This window comes from Enoplosus armatus, chromosome 18, assembly GCF_043641665.1.
Source record: "Enoplosus armatus isolate fEnoArm2 chromosome 18, fEnoArm2.hap1, whole genome shotgun sequence".
Taxonomy (NCBI): domain Eukaryota; kingdom Metazoa; phylum Chordata; class Actinopteri; order Centrarchiformes; family Enoplosidae; genus Enoplosus; species Enoplosus armatus.
The window spans coordinates 21,008,461-21,028,408 of NC_092197.1; the positions used below are offsets into that span (position 1 = coordinate 21,008,461).

The window sequence follows — 19,948 nt, forward strand, 5'->3', positions numbered from 1 at the left end:
GTCTATTAAGATAAGAAAGAGATGGGGAGACTAGGGGCAACCTGACAGAGTTCACAGAGGACTTGCTTGAACTTCCTGCATAAGGTCCGCAGTTAGAACCTTTTGACTCAGTCGCCACGTGAAGGAGGCATTCCCAATTTCCCATAGTCCCCTAAATCTCTTTCTACTACCATTTTTTACTACGTAAACTGAAGATACTGTCTGCCATTTGATTTGTCAGTTCTATATTATGAACAATCGTGCAGTAAAGTTATCTACCAGCGCCTTCAGCTGACACACCCCCAGTGATTCAATTCAAGGCTAAGGGTGCACCGGGGGAGTGTTGGCGTTTACACTATCACTGGAGCTTTGGACCACTGGGAGGAGGAAGTTTTCAGGTTTCCTGGGCTCCGAGACTCAGATGATTAGAGTCAACTAGCTATGAGCATAGATCAGATATATATATAGATACATATCTATGGTTAAGAGGACTGCTAGCTGCACAGCTAAGTAGCAGCTACAGTTAGTGGTCATTAGCGATTACTTTAGCGACAAGTAAAGCCATCTGTCCATCAAGAAAGTAACCAACTTTCCTTCACAACCAAGAAAAAGCATTTTCTGTGAACCATACTTGGGAAGTCAGAAACGTTGGAAACGTAGCGTCTGAAGACTGAGCTTTTTGCTCACAGGGATTACTTCTTCATACGTTTACCTCATTATTTGGCAACTTTGGCAACATTTAAAATGAATATCCGACATTGTAACATTATATACATGACAGAAAATAAGGAAAAGCATAATAAAGGTCCCCTTCAACAAAATCAATCACGTAACTGCGCTCAAAGAACCAATTTAGCTGGATGTGAGTTAACAGGATAGTTTTAGCTGGATAGAGTCATTTCATCCTGAATTAATTAAGCCATGTTCAATGACCTGGGCCCTGGTCCACCGTTGTATGATCAGGAATTGACATCACTAAATCTGAGGTCAGGCAGATTCCCAATATATAGTCCGGTATTGTGTACAGAGTGGATGTGGCACTCTTTGTGCAAGATGCTCATTGCTGTCTACAAATGCATTCTGGGAATTTTCAGTGACGCTGGAAGTGCAGTGAAGCGATTCAGACACTGAGAGACACTGAACCAGGGAGACTCCACTGCGGTGTCAGGGTGTTAAATGGTTCTGTTCGTCACTGACATACGTTTGTGTGTGTGTGTGTGTGTGTGTGTGTGCGCGCGCGTGTGTGTGTTTGTGTGTGGTGTGCGCATGTACACACTGCGGTCAGTCTCCATATAAATCAGAAGTGTCGTCGGGGGGGAGGGAAGATTGATGCTCAGCCCTGTTACTGTGGACCTTACACTGTAAACACACACACACACACACACACACCTAGATATACACACTTGTTCAATGCAAGACAGACTGACGAGAAAGATGAGTGTGTGTGTGTTTTCAGAAACAGGGAGATTTTAGAATCCAGCCTTATTCAGACGACTTTCTGTAGCTTCAAACTGCAAGAAGACATCAAATCTGTTTTCTGGCACCAAAACTCTGCTGCGACTGGATGGTTGGAGAGGAAGAAGCCAGCTGTTAGCTTTAAAATATGGGAGAATTATGTATCGTGCCTGGCTTTAAGTTCACTTTAGATGTGGAGGTCTTTAGATTCAGTTTCTTGATGGGGGTGGGGGGGGTGGGGGGGTGCAGTGTGGAGGCTTTGAAAAGCTCTCTCATCAGTTTTCAGTCTCTGGGAGCCTCTGTGATGATCTGTTCCTGTCTGTTTCTGACTGTGGTGATCCGTTTCTGACTTCCTCTCTAATGTCCTCCTCCGATGTTCCAAATTAACTCACCTGCTGGTTGGGGGGGGGGGGGTCACAAAAGTGGTCCAACCGCAGACCTCATGCAGGACGTTAAAGCTCAGGATCTCCCCTTGTCGCCTATTTTCTGTCGTAATCTGTCAAAGCGCAGCCAGGACGTGAAGAGTGTTCAGTTGACCTCAACATTCCATCTCTACTGTTTTTTTGACTGATGGTTTGAGCCCATGCTTGTCGCAAATTTTTCTACAATGCTTAGATTCGTCGATTGTTAGTCCTACGAGGGGGAAACAGCCGTCAATGGACACAGCGCCAAAACCCATTTGAATCACTGAAGAAATCAGAGATGTGGCGTTGCAGCGGAAACGGCAGTCCTCCCATTCGTTTTGAATGAGGGTAGTGCGTTTAGGCTGCGGCCGTGGTAACCGCAGGGGTTCCGAAAAAAAAGTTAAGATGGATTCAACTTTTGGAGAAACGCAACCGTTCACATAGACCGCCATGTGTTGATACGGACAGACGAGCATTCGTACGAGCCGGCATACTAACAGCCCAGGTCAGGGGGTTAAAGTTCTTCTTCTTCTTCTTCTTCTCTTTTGTTGTTTAGAGGCAGTTGGCAAACACCTTTTAAGTGCATTACCGCCACCTTCTGGATTGGCGGGGTTAAAGTTCACAACCTGATGTCACACAAATGGGCCACGTAGTGTCACTCCCACACCGCCGCACAACCCTCGGTCTGAATGCAGCCTTAGGGTTTCGGTGTCTTGCTCAAGGACACAGGATCGAACCCCCATCTCGCTCTACCTTGCCTTACCATGGCACCACCATGCCACCCGAGAAATCGCCCCGATTAGCTCACTTTGGTCCTGTAGAAGAAAGCAGGCATTATTTATTGTCATTTATGTTAGATTTGCGACTTAAGTGGTCCTAAAAATTCTATTAAGGAGCAAGTAAAAAAGAACACTGGGCCACGATCCACCATAACGATGCTCAAGAAGACATTCACGCAAAAGAACCCAAGTCCGTGTGCAGCCCTCCTCTTTCAAACTCTAACATGTGGCAAAACAAACCAGTAGGGTGCTAAAACACCACTCCTGCATCTGCTCATTTAAAGAGGAAGAGTTCATAACTTGTAACCACGACTGCATTAACCAATTAGAAATCAGAAGTGTTGTCAGGGGGAGGAGGGAAGATTGATGCTCATCCCTCTTACTGTGGAAGGTCCACAGTAAACACACACCCATAGATATACAGAGGGCTCCAGAGAGAATAAGTGTTGACTCCCCACCCCCACAGCCCACCTCCTGCCCTCTCTGCATTGTGTATGTACCCCGGGGGCCTCCAAATTCTCATTAAGCACATAGCTGACTATACATGGCAGCTTCACTATTTACCCAGAGGTCCAGACACGATAGAAGTTCTCCTGCAGGCCTCCTAGTTTTCTATATGTGAATTTGTATTGTAAATAATAATAGAGATATAAACTAAAACAATAACGGTCTTAAAAGTTGACTTTTTTTCCCCCCACAGGGCCCTTATTAAAGAAAGGGGCCACAAAATTAAGTCATAATCCAGGATCACAGCACTCCCAGGAGAGAACTACACACACATACACACACACACACACACACACACACACACACAGCACACGCATGGCAGGTCTGCGTGCATGCGCACCGTCTTCACAAAGTCATTTATTTCCTAACAAGGAGCCAATCTCTCTGTCCGCCGTTTTCTCTTTCTTTCTTTTGTTCCTTCCTGATGTCCCTGTTTGTCTCTTGTCCGCCTAGGTCGAGGGGGGGACCACGCCTACTGGCCGTCAGACACCAACTTGATTGACAGGAGCAGCATCAATGGTAACACACACACACACAGTTCTTCTGCTTGACTGAATTTGACTGTCAGTAGAATTACTTTTGGGTTCATTATTGGACTTGATACTGCAATGAGGCCAAATCTCCTGCGAGCTGAGCTGATTATGTGTGTGTGTGTGTGATATTCTGCAGCGTCATCAGATCATCACAGCGACTCGGTTGTTTTCTTTGATCACTCGGCTCAGTCATGTCTAAACTTACTTTAATGACTCGCTGCGTCCTGACGAGGAGCTGCAGCTCGCTGATTTGCAGTCCATTAGCGTCGCTTCCTGTTTGTTGCCGCAACGCCGCTGGCAGGAAAAATTAATTAGATCCACCATCTCACCATCAATCAGTGTTTTTACAAACTGGAGAAAATACTTATCTTTGTTGAGGGACAGGCATATACATTTTCCCCTTGTAGTTTTTAATAAAACGACAAAAACAACAAGAATATTATTGATAATCATTTTAAGTAGGCCAGGGGAAAACGTGAGCTTCTAGATTTTAATAAAACAATACAAAAACATGTTAAGATATTTTCATTTGTTAAAACTGCCACTCATCTCTAAATTATGTCCTGTATTCATATTATTAGTAATATAGCTATAATATAACTGTTAATGTTACCAGTGATAAAACTAATGCTACTGTTAAGTAATACTAATTAGCATTAACAGTACGCTAATTCTAATGCTAAAGGTAGCCTACTACCCATGCTAATGCATAATTTTAATGTTATTAATAATGACAATGATAATACATAAATGTAAATACCGTTATTAATTGTAATACTAATTATGATATTGATTCTAATGGAAATACTCATGCTTATCCTAATACTGCTGCAACATTAATGCTAAAACTATCATTATACACATGCTGTGTGATATCAACAGTGATATCAATGCTTATACCCTCACTAAAGCTAATAATAATACCCAAGCCAATGCTCACATTATTGCTGGTACACTAAGGCAAATCTAATGCTAAAGGAAACACTCATGCTAATGCTAATATTAATCTTACTGCACACACTAATGCTAATGCTTCTTCTCATGCTACCACTAATACTGCTGCTGTCGGTGTTGCTGTTGCTGTGATCATAAATGCATAAAACAGTAATAACAATGCTTATACCTTCACTAATGTTAATATTAATCTTAATACACACACTAATTGCCAATAAAAATACCCAAGCCAATGGTCATATTATTGCTAATACTAACAACTATGCAATCTCAATGCTAAAGTAAATACTCGTGCTAATGCTAATATTATTATCAATACACACATTAATGCTAATGCTTCTTCTCATGCTATAACTAATACTGCTGCTATTAGAAAACACTGAAACTATAGCTAAAGCTAAAGCTGTTGCTAATAATACAAATCATGGTCATAACCATAACTGTCTTCCCTCGTTTCTGCTCAAAGAGAAAACTGTTCAGTTATCCCTCCCCCGCGGGGAGGTCAGAGGTCAGAGGTCAGGGTCTTTAGCTGGCAGTGATACAGTATCCCACTGGAGGACAGTTGAGCAGTGTGTGTGTGTGTGTGTGTGTGTGTGTGTGTGTGTGTGTCTGCGGATGGACCCTTAACATTTTGTCGGTGTTGCTGTTGCTGCTGGAGGCGACCATAAATCCGTCCTCTCTGACCTCCGCCCTCCTCCGGCTTTATGTCGGGCCGGCTCCGCCGTATTTCATCGTTAACGCAGTGTCGTCCTTCACGTCGAAGAGCTTCCTCTCGCTTGAAAAACGGGCCTGCGGAGGCGATTCACCCACCGACTCTTTCCACCCACAGCTCTCTGTAGGTCTCTCATATTCGCTGTCTGTACGGTACTCAGGCGTGCGGCCAGTTGTTCTGATCCGCTGACAGTGTCTGAGCGGGCTGTTGGGCCCCTGATACTGAGGTTTCCTTTCTCTCTCTCTCTCTCTCTCTCTCTCTCTCCCTCCCTCCTCGTTTTCTCCCGGGGAGGTAACGCTGGCTGTTGTCAGGGCTGAGAGCTCCATACAGGCTCAAGCAATTAAAGTTAAAAATACCTCCGCTTCAAGTGAAAGAAACTGTCTGTTCAAAAGAGTTGCTAATGGAGGACTTAACATCTCGAGCCCTCACATTCCCCTGAAACTTTACTTAGCTGAAAAGGTAGAAAAGACATTTTCCTCTCTCTGACCTCGGAAGAAGAGCTTCACAATCGTACAAATGGTGAATGACGTTCTTCACCACCTTTATATGCCTATGACAGATAATGAGCCAATCAATCAGCGTGTTTATTTATTGTCTGCTAATAACACTCTACACATTAAGGCACAACCTTCATGGGAGGATGTGGCAGCAACACTTCCTTTTGTCTATATAAACAGAAACTCAGTGAGTTTGAGAAGATGGCTGCATGCCATTAAGGTGTCGCAGGTTCCCCGGCCATGCTAAATTGTGTGTTCGCTTGGCTTTCTGAATGACACTCATTATCCCCCACCCCGTTGTCCCAATTGTCCAATCAGGACACACCACTGCCTGCTGTTGAGAAGCAGCTCTGATTCCTTTTGGACAAGGTCTAAACGGTTTCAGGGTCCTTTCAAGGGATTTCAATACTTTGAAGAGGCTCGTCCATTAAGGCCGATGGAGAATTGCAAATAGAACATGATATGATCAAAATATGACCATCGCTCTGTCCATAGACTGTATATAAAGATGGCCAACGCGTCTCCACTTCCTCCCACTGCACAAAAATGAAGCCAAAATGTCCCGGATACGCCCGCTGCCAATCTCGCGCTGGTGGCGTCATTTGGATGCCGCGGTATCAAGGTCCCGCCCATACACCCGCCCGACCCAATCGCGAACACGCCACAGGCAATCACAGCTGTCAATCACCCCCTTTTTATAGCATCAAATAACTCATTAAAACCAAACTGATCAGAAAAACACTTGTCCCAACTGCGAACATGGAGGGGGCGGGGCTCATGACCTATACTGCAGCCAGCCACCAGGGGGCAATTGAGACGTTTTTAGTTTTTTTTTTGGCTTCACTTTTGGGGAGCTGCCATGTCGTCTATCTTTATATACAGTCCGTGGTTCTGTCTGACAGGAAGCTGTATGTGGTGATGATGACTTGGTGGGGTTTTTTTTGTTTGTTTGATTTGTCCCTTCAATTCTACAGGTCCTCAAAAACAAAAACAAAAATGAACGTATTAAATGAAACTGAGTGGAAATAAATTTAGTTTTTTTAGCTGATCAGCTTTGTTTCCCTGCTTGGTGTCCTGCACTTCCTGTCGATCCGTTGATGTTGTTGCGCCCCACCCCTGATTTATTCCACACAGTCTCTCTCTCCCTCTCTCTCTCTCTGAACCGCCGGGGGTTCAGTGCCTTGCTCAAGGGCATCTCAGCAGAGCTGTTCACGCTCCTGTTGTCATCAGTAGCAGTGCATGTTGCCAGCGGTTCAGCTTTGACCTCCGCTCTGTCAGTCGCTGTCACTTACTGTATTCATCCACAACCACGGCATGTTCTGTTTTTTGTGCTTTACGGTCCAAAAAAGATTTATTGTGCGACGCAATTCTGACTTCAAGGACCGCGATTATGTTTGCCGCGTGCTGCGTTTAATTGTCACCTAGATTGTTGGATTTTTGGGCAACTTTTATCTTTTTAAATCGTTTTGAAACGTTTTCTCATGACTCAAATTCAACAGATAAAGTGCCAAGAAAAGCCGCTCAGCAGAACACTGCTTTTAAATTTGAAACTAGCTCTAAAGTGTAACCCAAACAACTGTCTCCATTCTCCCTGTAACTAGCACCACGTCACATAGTTCTCTCCAGGAAACCTCTTAAAAAGGAAATTACAGGTGCATAACCTGAAGCATTACAGTTTTATTAACAGAAAGGCTGTTTCAAAGCTACCACCATGACAAACAAACAACACCCTCCATCCTCAGACTCTCAGCTCGGATATAGAAAAACTCCCTTTAATGGGGAAAAAAAGGAAAATGTGACCTAAAGATGCAATTAATCCCCAGATGCTACAGGAGATTTGAAATATTACTTTACAAGAGATGATGATAACTGTCATTACTGGAGTGATGATAGTCTTCCGGGATAGTATTCCGGGTCTGAGTACGTCAGCCCCTCCACCAGGCTGATGCTGCAGATCGCATTCCTGCTCCCCTTCTTGACTTTAATGACCTCCGGCGACCTTTACCCCCTGACGCCACCGTGAAAGCCGGGAACCAACGTCAGCGCTCCCAGCGCCACGTGAAACGAAGGACGCATTTTAAATATGATGGAATCGAACTTGAAAGAAGAAAAAGCAAAAGAAAGCGATAGCGCGCAGCTCCCCCCGTGCCGCAGCCGAAAGCTGTGATGGATTGTGGAATTCATTGAGAGAGACGGCCGAGGGAGAGAGGTAAAGGGTCTCTCTCTCACACACATTTTTCTTAATCTGTCTTTCCTCCACTCCCCCCCCACCCCCCCACCTTTAACCCACTGTTCTGCCCTTTCTCTTACCCCTCTCTATCTTCTTTTTCTCTCTTTCCCCTCCACTCTCTCTCTCTCTCTCTCTCTCTCTCTCTCTCTCTCGGCTCCAAGGTCGAGTTAATGAATGACAGAGCGTGTCATCAATTCCCCTTCCTGCCTTTACACCTGTCATACACTCACACACACGCACACACACACACACACACACACAGTGTGTATTGATTGGTACTTCAGCAGCAACAGCTTTGTGTTGTCAGCCCTATGAAACCACTTCAGGTTTCATTCCGCAGGCTTTTATTTTGTAACTGTGTGTCTTCATAGCATTAAAATTCCAAAACAAGACTATTTTCAGTTGGCTAAATGAGTCTTTTTATTTTCCATGTGGACTGCTTAATTTAATAAAAAAGACTTAGATAAGACTGTGAACGCTGCAGTTTAGATAAACAGAAAGGAATGAACTTAAATCTCAAGTCAAAATATCATAATAATAAAGCTTTCAAATACTGTGACTTTTCCGTAAAGGGAAAATACCCACAATATACGTGCAACACCTTCTGTGGTGGTCTCAGGCAGCCAATATTGAAATGAAATAATTAAATGTAAGTAATGACATGTGATTTTACATTTCTGTGTTATTTCTATGATGTATGACAAAATTGGAATAATAATTTGAAATTAAAAAAAAAAAATTTAAAAATACAGTTAATGCCAAAAGTAAAATGAAAATGATAACTATGTCGACATAAAATTTATTGCACTTAGCATAACAGTGAGATCGTCACTTTTACAATTCAAACTAAACTTGAAAATGAAATTCAGACTGAATTTTGTCCTCAGCTAGTTTTGATCTTAGCTTGTTTCTAGGTAATCCTCCCAGACGTCTCCCTTTTGAAATCTGTCAAAGTCAACAGAATCGGAATCTGATTCTGTAATGAAATGGACCAAGAGGAAAATTTGTGTGGAAAAGGATTTTTGCCTTTAATTTCCAGAGAGAAAAACAAGCTAAAACATCATTTGAATTCAAATTTCAAATTTATGTCTAGTTTGCAATTTTGTTTTTCAGGCTTACTTAAATTGAAATTTCTGCCCATTTAAACATGAAAATGAAAAGTCAATTTCGCAGTCAAGTTCTTTCTTGTTATGGCAGTGTCATGCTGCGAGTGCCCTGAAAATAATGTGTCAATGGAGTTTTAATTCTAATGTCAGTGTTGGCAGTAGTTGTTTAAAGGATTTCATGTTAATATTGGTAGCAATAGGCTTTCATAATCCTTAAATCTTCAATTCCGACAGCTGACAATATACACTTTTTGTACTCTGTGCTCAACATTGTCTTACGTCCACTTGTCTTTTATATGTATTTCAGAGTCTCCCATTGGTCAGATGCGTCCACCTCACGGCAGCGCCACGCCGCAAAAGAATAGCAACCTCCTGGTCATCATCGTGGTTTCCGTGGGGGCCGTCACCGTGGTCGTGGTCGTCATCGTGGCGCTCATCTGCACCCGGCGCTCCTCCGCCCAGCAGAGGAAGTAAGTATGTTTCATTCATCTCATGGGATGGCAGTAAACAGCTGCCAGGGTAACGATGGCAGATGGTTAATGATCTGTCCAGGTCCTTTTGTGTTCTCATGGAAAGTGAGTCTCAAAGGTGCTCCTCCCAACTGACACCAGTCTGAGAGTTTTTTCCCCAAATCAAACAGGATCTGTGACTATCATACCCATGTCATTTCCTAATCCACATCAGGTTTAAAGTTAAAATCCTCAAGATTTCAGCCCTGGTTTATTTTGTGACCCCATGTGGTTACCTTGGAACTAGCAAGTGCGGTTTAATACTACAGCCAACACTGGTTGAGCTATAGACTGTATATAAAGATGGACGACGCATCCTCCACTTCCTACCTCTGCACAAAAATGAAGCCTCTCCCGGATATGGCCGCTGCCATCTTGCACTGGTGACGTCATTTGGAGCCGGAGTCTTGTGCAGTGGTGATCGGTGAGTGGTGCCGCGGTATACACCCAAACCGCGACACACACCACAGTCAATCTCAGCTGTCAATCTTGACGTTTCACCCCATTTTTATAGCCTCAAATAACTAATTAAAACCAAACTGATCAGAAAAAAAGAACACAACATCGGTGCGATAAGAACCACCTGAAATGACAGAAACCATCTTTGGGAAAAATGTATTTGACGTGTACTTTGATTTTTTAGCTTAGCCCATGTCCCATCCGCTAACATTTTGGCTTCACTTTTGGGGGGGGGGGGTGCCATGTCGTCCATCTTTATATACAGTCTATGGGTTGAGAAGTTACTTAATCAGAAATACAACAAGAGTAACCGGTGCTTCCGTTTACAGTGCAGCCAAACAAACTCACATTCTTTTGATAAATTCATGTTGTTTCATGCCGTTAAAGTCACTATTTTTTTTGTAATTAATTTCATGATGTTGAAGTTGACATTATTTCATAATCCCATTTCTCAGCTTTCAGTTGTGTTATATTTGTAATCCAGTTCAAAACATGTCACTCTGTCTAATCCAGTTTAGTGTTATTTTGTAATCCAGTTCATGAGATTAAATCAAATTTTATTTTAACCCAGTCTGCCAGGTTTCAGTTTGGTGTTCCAGAGCAACAGGTCATCTGAACATTACACAGCCCTTGTTGTCCTCGTCTGTCCATCCACCGTGATCTGATTCCTTCTTGTTGTCTGTGTAAATTGCAGCATGCATGGCTGAGGCTAATGGTTTTATGATGGATGTACATTTCTGTTATGGTATAGGTGAGCTGTTGTGTTCATGCTCTGTTGGGATTTGGAGGGTTGCCTAGCGACATGACTCTAATAGCAGTCTGCCCATGGTCTGTTGTGTTGTTTCTTCACATGTTCGTGTACATGCCTTGGCACCTTCCCGCTGACTTCCGTTTCTGGTCCTCTGTGCAGGAAGAGAGCGAGCCACAGTGCCAGTAAGAGGAAGGGCAGCCAGAAGGACCTGCGACCTCCTGACCTCTGGATCCATCATGAGGAGATGGAGATGAAGAACATGGAGAAAGCTCCCAGCGTCGCCCCGTCCGGACGTGACTCGCCCATCCAGTCCTGCCAAGACCTCCCCCAGATTGCACACAGCCAATCAGAGAGCCAGATGGGCAGCAAGAGCAGCCACTCAGGTACAGGATGGATGCTGATTCCTTCCATATAACCATTTAAAATAACCATCACTAGCTTAATTTTGTTTACTTGTTTTATTTTATGACTTTTATTTAACATATAAGAATATGCCCTCTAGCTTTTAATATAAACCAAAGAGGGGTTTTTCTTTTCTTTATTTATTAACTTTGATTTGTTTGCTTGTGTGGTTGTCTCTTGCTGCACATTCATGTTAGGGTTCATCTCTGTGTTGCCTGGCAACATCAAAATCTCCACAATGTGTTGAACACCAAAATTAGAAATTCCATTTGTAATCTGCATGCTAAATATTCCTTCATTTCTATGGTGCTGCAGTTACTGATTAATTTATATTACTATTAGTCTTGATTCAATTAGCTTCATAATGAAGCCTGATTCATCATGAATAAAAAATATATATATATATTAAGTAACAATATATAAATAATTTCTCCAGGTGGAAAACAATTAGCTGAACAGATTCTCTTTTGACGGCTTAAAGAAGGGAGAGCCAATGTGAATCCCAGTTTTAATATTTCAATGTTCTGATGTTCCAGGAGCTGACGGCGATGAGGCGTCCAGCAGTATCTCCACTCTGGAGCGCTCCCTGGCTGCCAGGAGGGGGACACGAGGCAAAATGATGATTCCCATGGACTCACAGCCGAGCAACACACGTAAGTAACACAGCTCTTGCATTTTCTGGCTCTAAGGAACTTTAAGTGTATAAGCCGCCAAAAAGAAAACAAACAAAAAAAAAACTAGTCTTCAGCCATGCTAGCGCCTCTGTGAGGCTGTACCCAGACTCAGGCACAGCGTTGCTTCGAGCTAAATGCTAATGCTAATGTGCTGACATACTCACAAGCAGCATGATGTTTACCATGTTCGCCGTCTCAGTTTAGAGTGTTGGCATGCTAATATTTAGCTAATTAGCCATTGAGCTAGAAATTTTAGTATCACCAAAGTGATCCCAGTTCATCCTGAGGGGAGCATGAATGTTAAAAGCTGGCACTAAAAGTGATCATCAATGTGTGTACCAAATGTCATGGCAATCCATCGAATAGCTGTTGAGATCTTTCAGCTGGGACCAAAGTGTCGGACCGACTCACCAACACTGGAGCCGCACCGCTAGCATGGCTAAATATTTACCCTAAATGGTGACCTATCTTGAGGTGGTGCTTAACATAAGTGCGTTGCTCTTGTCTGTCTCTTTTTAAGGATGTTTTTTTTTATTTTTTTTTATGACTTATTGATGGTTTAATCGTCTCAGGTGTTTGTGAATTGACTCCTTCTTGTGATTGGTTGTTGCCGCCTGTGGCTCTATTATAAAGGTGTGCTCCTTACCTGTGTCATTCTGGTCACACTGGTTGTGGCTTAAAGGGGACCTATTACGCTCATGTCCAGCTCTATATTTACAGTTTGTCTGAAACAAGCCGTTTGAGCTCCTGTCTCTCCCCCCCGAAAGCCCACTTTCCTCTGATTGGCCGGCCAAGTTCCAAAAGTCTTTGGAAGAATCTCCAAAGGCAAACTGTAAACCTAACGTTACTAAGCAATGTTGACATAAACATAAACATCTGGTCTGTGCCTGGAGCAGAGATACCATATAAGGACATCCGTGCCTCTCTGACATCAGATAGACCCGGTGGTTGAAAAAAAAAAAACAGAGCGTTCAGAGCAGTCTGAAGCATGAGTTTTTGGCTCACAGGGATTACTTTTACATACATTTACCTATTTGGCAACTTTGGCAACGTTTAGTATGAATATCCAACACTGTAACATTATAAGACTCTCTATAACACTGACAGAAAATAAGGAAAAGCCTAATAGGTCTCCTTTAAAGGAGGTCCACAGATCTTCAGTAAATACCTGCACAGATTCCTGGAGCCAGGACAAAAACCCAGCATCAACTGACTATAATAATTTACATTCTGCTTTGCATTATGGGTCAGGGTTCTTTCTACTGGTGCATGGGACATCACACAACATGTCTGCAGCATTGGGGTGCCTTATGGCGACGAAGCTTCATCCCTCTCTTCCTCTGTGTCCTTCTCTTGTCTGGGTGGCTGAGATTTAAAAAAAAAAAAAAAAAAAAAGGTCTTTCATGCAACGACAGAAGTGAAGTTGAGGGAAGAGAGGACAGACATACGCACACACACACACACACACACACACACACACACACACACACTTTCTCACACGGATTAATTAGCCTGTATGTTCCTTCAGACTGACTCTGAAGACAGGCGGGAGAGGGAGAAGCTCGAAGAGCGAACGGATGAGGAGAGGAGGATAAGCAGAGGAAAGACAAAAACAGGGAGAGAGAGAGAGAGAGAGAGAGAGAGAGAGAGAGATTGAAGAAAAAAGAGACAAAGAGAGAGAGAGAGAGAGAGCAGTGTTGCTCTGAACCATCGCTAAGTGTCAATTTACGGTGTGTGAATGGGTTCATAAGTCCAGATGAATGAAAATTTCTTCTCCAGCAGTGACTCTGATGACTTTCAGTCACATGTGAGTTTTTTTTTTGGTTGTTCTTTTAAAAATCAGACCGAAGTGAAAACTCTTAATATCTTTGTTCTAATATCTCACCTCCAGTCAGCAAAAACACCAATATAGAACATTCACAACAGATGGCTGCTGAGCTGTATTCACTTATTTTATATATATTTTATATTCTAAAGATGAAGACTAAAACTTTGCTTAAAAGTGTCCCTGAAATTAAAGCCCCCTTTTTTGAAGGGGGAGATTCAGGCGTTGATAACTTCAGTCCAGGTCCCACAAATCACTCCTCAAGCTGTGTTCAAAGAGCCAAATGAGCTGCGCCTGAGATCAGCATGTTTTCTGCCGGAATTAATCTAAATCACATTTGAAGAACCCTCCTGGCAGCTCACCTCCACACTGTGGGTGGAGCTCATGGCGGCTGCGGCCACCCTTAGGCGGATCCACCTGTCAAGCGCAACACCGCTTTCGCTCATCGACAGACATGATGCGTAACGTCTGCGGTGACACCACATAGCGCCCGTGAACCAGTTTCAGTCTGTGGAGAACCGCATTGTCTAATTACTTGCCTTCTCTCTCTGTGGAGTGTGTGTGTGTGTGTGTGTGTGTGTGTGTGTGTTCAGTAACCCCACTCTGAGCTGAAAAGTTTCATATTGTAATTACCCAGCTCTCAGTCTGTCAGCGTGTCTTTAAGGATTTGTGTCCTCCTTCTTTCCTCCCTGTTTTCTTCTTCTGTCGTGTTGTTGTTGTTGTTGTTGTTGTTGTTTACTGCACTGGTAACAAACAGGTTACAACGCCGAGTGAGTCAGCGGGTGACTGATAATTTCTTCTAGCATGTGACAGGCACCCCTGTGCATTAAATAAGGGTGTGTGTGTGTGATATGTGGGTCACAGTAGAACAGGAAAAACCTTCAGGCTTCCTCTGCCAACACACATCCACACGTCCTCTGATCCCTTCTTTTCTCTCTTTCTCTCCGTTTTGGTTTCTGTCCCGTTTTTTAACGCTTCATGACTTTTATTTAATTGCATCTTTTTGGTCTAAGTTCAGTCAGGAAGACATCTTCATTCTGTCTCTCCTCCTCCCCCCGCTCCTTCCTCCACCTGAGCCGAGGCTGTGTGGCTTTGTTGCTTTCAGAGTTTCCATTTTTTCTTACTTTGCTTTATTGAAAATTGAAAGCTCATTCCTGTTGCAATGACAAAATACAACAAAATGGCCAGGACGATAAGCATCATTACAGCTACAACCGATTGAGTGTGTTCTTAATTGACAACATACATTTCTACCATGCAAATACCACAAAGAGAAATGTGTCATTACAGGAATTTACAAGAGAACGCATTGTTTCAAAAGGCACCTGTGATGTCATTAAAACATTCTTGTATAGATTGCACAAATAAAAATCAATGTTTTTAAAAAAAAAAACAGCAAATAATTCAATTACATCTGTAATAATAGATGCAAATTATATGCATAAATGTAGATTTGTAAAAGTTACTCAAAACCTTTAAGCTTCTGGAAATGATCTGAAACTTTTCTTGAAGTTTTAAAAGCCTAATAATTAATTAATTTAATAATACCTCTGCTTTTCCTTTAAAGGGGACCTATTATTCTCATTTCCAGCTCTATATTTTTATTTTGTGACTCCACTAGAGGAGCTTTGCATGATTCACAGTTCAAAAAAAGTCCTGATTTATCATCTACTGGCCCTTCATGCAGCCCCTCAGTTCACCCTCTGTCTGAAACAAGCCGTTTGAGCTCCTGTCTCTTTAAGGCCCCCGCTCCCCTAGAAGCCCACTTTCTTCTGATTGGCCAGCCAAGTTCTGGAAATCTTTGGAAGACTTTCCAAAGGCAAACTGTAAACCTAACGTGACTGAGCAACGTTAACATAAACATCTGGTCTGTGCCTGGAGCAGAGATACCATATAAGGACATCCGTGCCTCTCTGACATCAGATAGACACAGCAGTTGACAAAACTGAAACGGAGCATTCAGAGCAGTCTGAAGCCTGAGATTCAACATTGTAACATTACATATATGACAGAATATAAGGAACTATAATAGGTCTGGCTGTATGGGGGGGACATTTATTTTCTTCTGCCGATTGCGGTCGATATCTGGTCGAGAACTTCTCCTAAAGTGTTTACATGAGAGCTTAATAAATCGTCTTGGATAGAACCTCCTGTTTGTGGTGTGCTCAGCTGACAAAGAGAAAGGAAAAAGAGACGGAAGCTGATAAATACAAACAATTCCTCTTTGTAGATGGTACTCCTGAGACATGTTCGTGTTTGCACCTGATTTTGATTTGGTTTTTGTGTTTTGACAAAACAAAATCAATGATCGCTCTGGTTTTCCTTGATCAACACCTGATTCTGCGCAACCTCAAGGTAGAGAGATAGGCCCTTCACTCAGAGAACAACGGTTAAAATGTAACTTACAGTTCGATTGAACTGTATTGAGGCTATCTCTCCACCTGGCTACATATGCCATATGTATGGGACCCCTGAGCCGGCCGCACAGCCAGACGCCGACTGCTGCCGCTGTATGCTTAGGTGCAAGGCCCTACCTAGAGTGTCACCACAGGGGTGAAGGGGCTAGTCAGACTGCCTGATGCAAGGTCAACTGATTTGGTTTAAGTGGCACCCCAACCTGTTGGAGCGCCATAGACAATATCTAGAGTAGCACCCAAAACCAACTCCCCAAAGGGAGCGGATGCAGCCACATTCAGTCGGTAGAATGGGATGAACGTAGATAGAGTCGACCAAGTAGTTGCCGTGCAGATCTCTCTGCTAGATGCCTCTTTCCACAGCACCAAGGAGGTCGCAACTCCACGGGTGGAATGTGCCCGTATTCCAGGCGGTACTGGTACTCCCATTCCCTTATACGCCTGCTGGACCACTTGTGTGACAGTCTAGCCTTTGACAGTGGTCTACCCAGACACTCCTGTTTAAAGCACACAAGAGTTGGTCCGTCATCCTGTGGTTCTGATGTACAACTCTAGCGCGCTAACAGGGCAGAGTCGGGGCCGTCTCTGTCTCTGTTCACCATCCGCTCGCGGGCAAAAGAAGGGATATAGCTCTGTCACCTGATTGAGTTGTAAATCTGAGATAACCTTGGGGAGAAAGGCCGGGTTTGGATGCAGCACTACACCCCATCATCCCGCCCCTACTGCAAAGCCCCTTATGGACTGATAAGGTTTCCATCTCCCCCACTCTCCTCGTCACTGCCAACAGAAATGCTGTGTTGAATGAGAGTCATTTCACCGACTCAAGGGGTTCAAAGGGGTCGCACTGCAGAGCTGCTAGGACCAGCTTTAGGTTTCAAGGCGGGGCCGCAGGGGCTCTAACACAAGCTCTGAGTCTCCGGGCGCCGTTCAAAAATCGTGCACTGAGGATACTACAGTCCACAGAAAGCCTGCACTTCCCCACACGGGCTGCTTTGATGGCAGCCATCATACCTTTTAGGGTCGATAAAGCCTTCCCCCTGACCAACTGATCCTGCAGAAAAAGGATCTCCTGAGACCCACATGTGAGTAAGTCTGCTTGGTTTGCCTCACACCACAACTCAAATACCCTCCAACGGTACAAGTATGCTGCCCTCGTAGATGCAGCCCATGCCCCCTGAAGGGTCTGCACCACCATATGTGGCAGACCCGTTGCTAAGAGGCTGGTCCTTTCAGGGGCCAAGCCCAAAGGCAAAGCCCCTGGGGAAAGGGGTGGAACAGAACCCCTTGGGCCTGTGAAAGCCAATCCTCCCGGACTGGGAGCTCCCATTGATATGCGTGCCCCGCATATCAACGGTGGGATGTCTGAGAACCAGACCACGTGGGGCCAGTTTGGGGCTATCAGGACAAGCCGCTCTTCCTCTATCTGAATCGTCTGCAGGAGAGGAGGAAGGAGACCAAAGCGGGGAAATGCATACAGAAGGAATTGAAATGAACGACTAATTAGCTGAATTTAGAAATACCCAGTTTCCAGATATCCACATCGTCACTTAAGGAAAGCTAATAGGTGAATACACTCCAGGTGTTAGGGAGAAGATACAAGGTGACCAAACTCCAGCCTTCCGATAATGTGTTCATTCTAAAAGAGTTTCAGTCTCTGCTTCCGTCTCTTTCTCTCCGTTCTACTGAAGCAGCTCTTCTGCTACATGTCAGCGCTGAAGACGACAGACCTGCTGATCTCTTCATCTACCCTCTGTTTTATCTATTTTCCTCTCTGTTGCCATCTCCGTCTTTTTACCATCTTTGTCTTTATAGAGTCTGTTGTTCAGTCATCTGATTCTAACCCCTTCTGCCTCTTCTTTTGTTGCCTCATGTTCTTTATTCATGTATTCTTTTGTCTGTCTCATCTGTTCTCTGTTTATTGTGTCTTCATTTCTCTCTCCGTCTTTATTTTCTCTTCTCTCTGTGACATTCTCTTTCTTCTTTCTTTCCTCTCTGTCTCTCATTACATCAGAAAACCTACATTTCTTCATCTCTCTGTGTCTCTCTCTCTCACACACACACACACACACACACACCTCCATTAACCTGTAGCTCACTGCCTCACTGCACCAAAATCATCAATATTCTCAATCAATAACGGTATTGATCAGACTTGCTCATCTCTGGTCATCTCGCTGCTGTAATCAAACCCTGCTTCTCTTTAAATGATCACAGCACAAATACAGTACACAACACACACACACACACCTCTTAAAGCTGCTGATCACAGCCTTGCTGCTTCCAAACTATCAATACTTCACAATCAATACTGGTATAGATCAGGGTTTAGTAGAATCAGACCTTGTGGTTCAAAACAAGAGTCGGGAGGCAGAAGGAGATTCAGTCAGTCCGTTAGAATTCAATTGAAGAAGCTTTATTTACACGGGTGTTACATAAAGAGTATTACAAACATTTGCACAGCGCTGTAACAGAAAATTAGAGATTCAGGTTTCAAGTACGTTTTTCTTGATAACTCCTGACATTTCATGATGTACCCTGTACAGTTGGGGGCGTGGCTACTGAACGACGCCAACCCGCTTTTAGAACTGAGCCGTTTGTGAAACCACTGGCATGTCCTGCTGCACTTTTGTGACTCCACCTGCACGTGAAAAGTATTTGCACGAAACCACATCCAGGTCCCATTGGCCTGCTGAACATACCCGGAACATAGCTAAGCCAGCAGTTATGAAGAGGACAGAGTACTTTCCCCCGATGGGGTTTCCTGTTAGTGAAACACAAAATGATGCAAAATCAGGCTGCTGAGTCTCGGGCTGCTTGTGAAACACTTCAAGTGCAACATTGGAAACCTGGCGCAACAGGAGACTGTCCTAGACAATGTATATGGAAGCAACTATGTGCCAATTTTGAGATGATGACATTACACTAAAGGGTTGTAGGAACTGGACATGCAGACTGTAGTCATGGTGATTTAATATGTCTGTTACAGCGCTGTGCAATGTATAATTTCCCCCCCGGGAATCAATGAAGTATTTCTGATTCTGATTCTGATAAACCCAGTAGTGGTGGGCATGATCAGGCTTCATTTGTTTTCACCTTTGGACAGTGCAAGGCTAGCTGTTTCTGCTCACCGGTTACTGCTGGGGGGGTTTTTATGCTAAGCTAAGCTAACCAGCCCCTGGAGCTGCTGTGGCTTCATATAAAGTGCGCAGGTCTAATTCTTGGCAAGAACCACGCCAGGTACTGCAATACTACTAATACTTCTGAGAATACTACATGTCATACTGTCGAGACAGAGATACACACCGGGTACTGCAGTACTACTACTACAAATACTTCTGAGAGTACTGCTAATCCTACTATTCAGACAGAGATACACAGCAGGTACTGCAGTACTACTACTACTAATACTTCTGAGAGTACTACTAGGGTTTTTTTTATGCTAAGCTAAGCTAACCAGCTGCTGGCTGTATCTTCATATGAAATGTCAGGCCAATACTTTAATAAACCAAAGAATTACATCAGTGAACGACTTGAGTGAGAAAAACAAATCTCTATATGAACATATTTATGTGATATTGTCTTCCCTGTCCAGAAACAGGGGGGTGAGGTTGACTCATAAACAAACAAAGAAAACAACCAGAGGTGTGTCCAAGAACACTGTCTGACGCAAATGTTTGCACACTGTGCCCTTCATTAATGTTTCTTTTTTATTGATTATTTTAATGATTTCATTACAGCGGGATGGCGAGACTTAATTT

At 43.6% G+C, this 19,948-nt stretch overlaps 1 protein-coding gene across 1 annotated transcript in view; it reads left to right on the plus strand.

Moving 5' to 3' along the window:
* Positions 1–19,948, plus strand: part of dcc (DCC netrin 1 receptor) — a 225,532-nt gene that overhangs the window by 173,945 nt on the left and 31,639 nt on the right. Inside the window, exons 22-25 of the mRNA XM_070924473.1 lie at positions 3,578–3,643; positions 9,464–9,626; positions 11,035–11,258; positions 11,814–11,930. Coding sequence (XP_070780574.1) covers positions 3,578–3,643; positions 9,464–9,626; positions 11,035–11,258; positions 11,814–11,930 — 570 coding nt within the window. The remainder of the gene's footprint in view (positions 1–3,577; positions 3,644–9,463; positions 9,627–11,034; positions 11,259–11,813; positions 11,931–19,948) is intronic.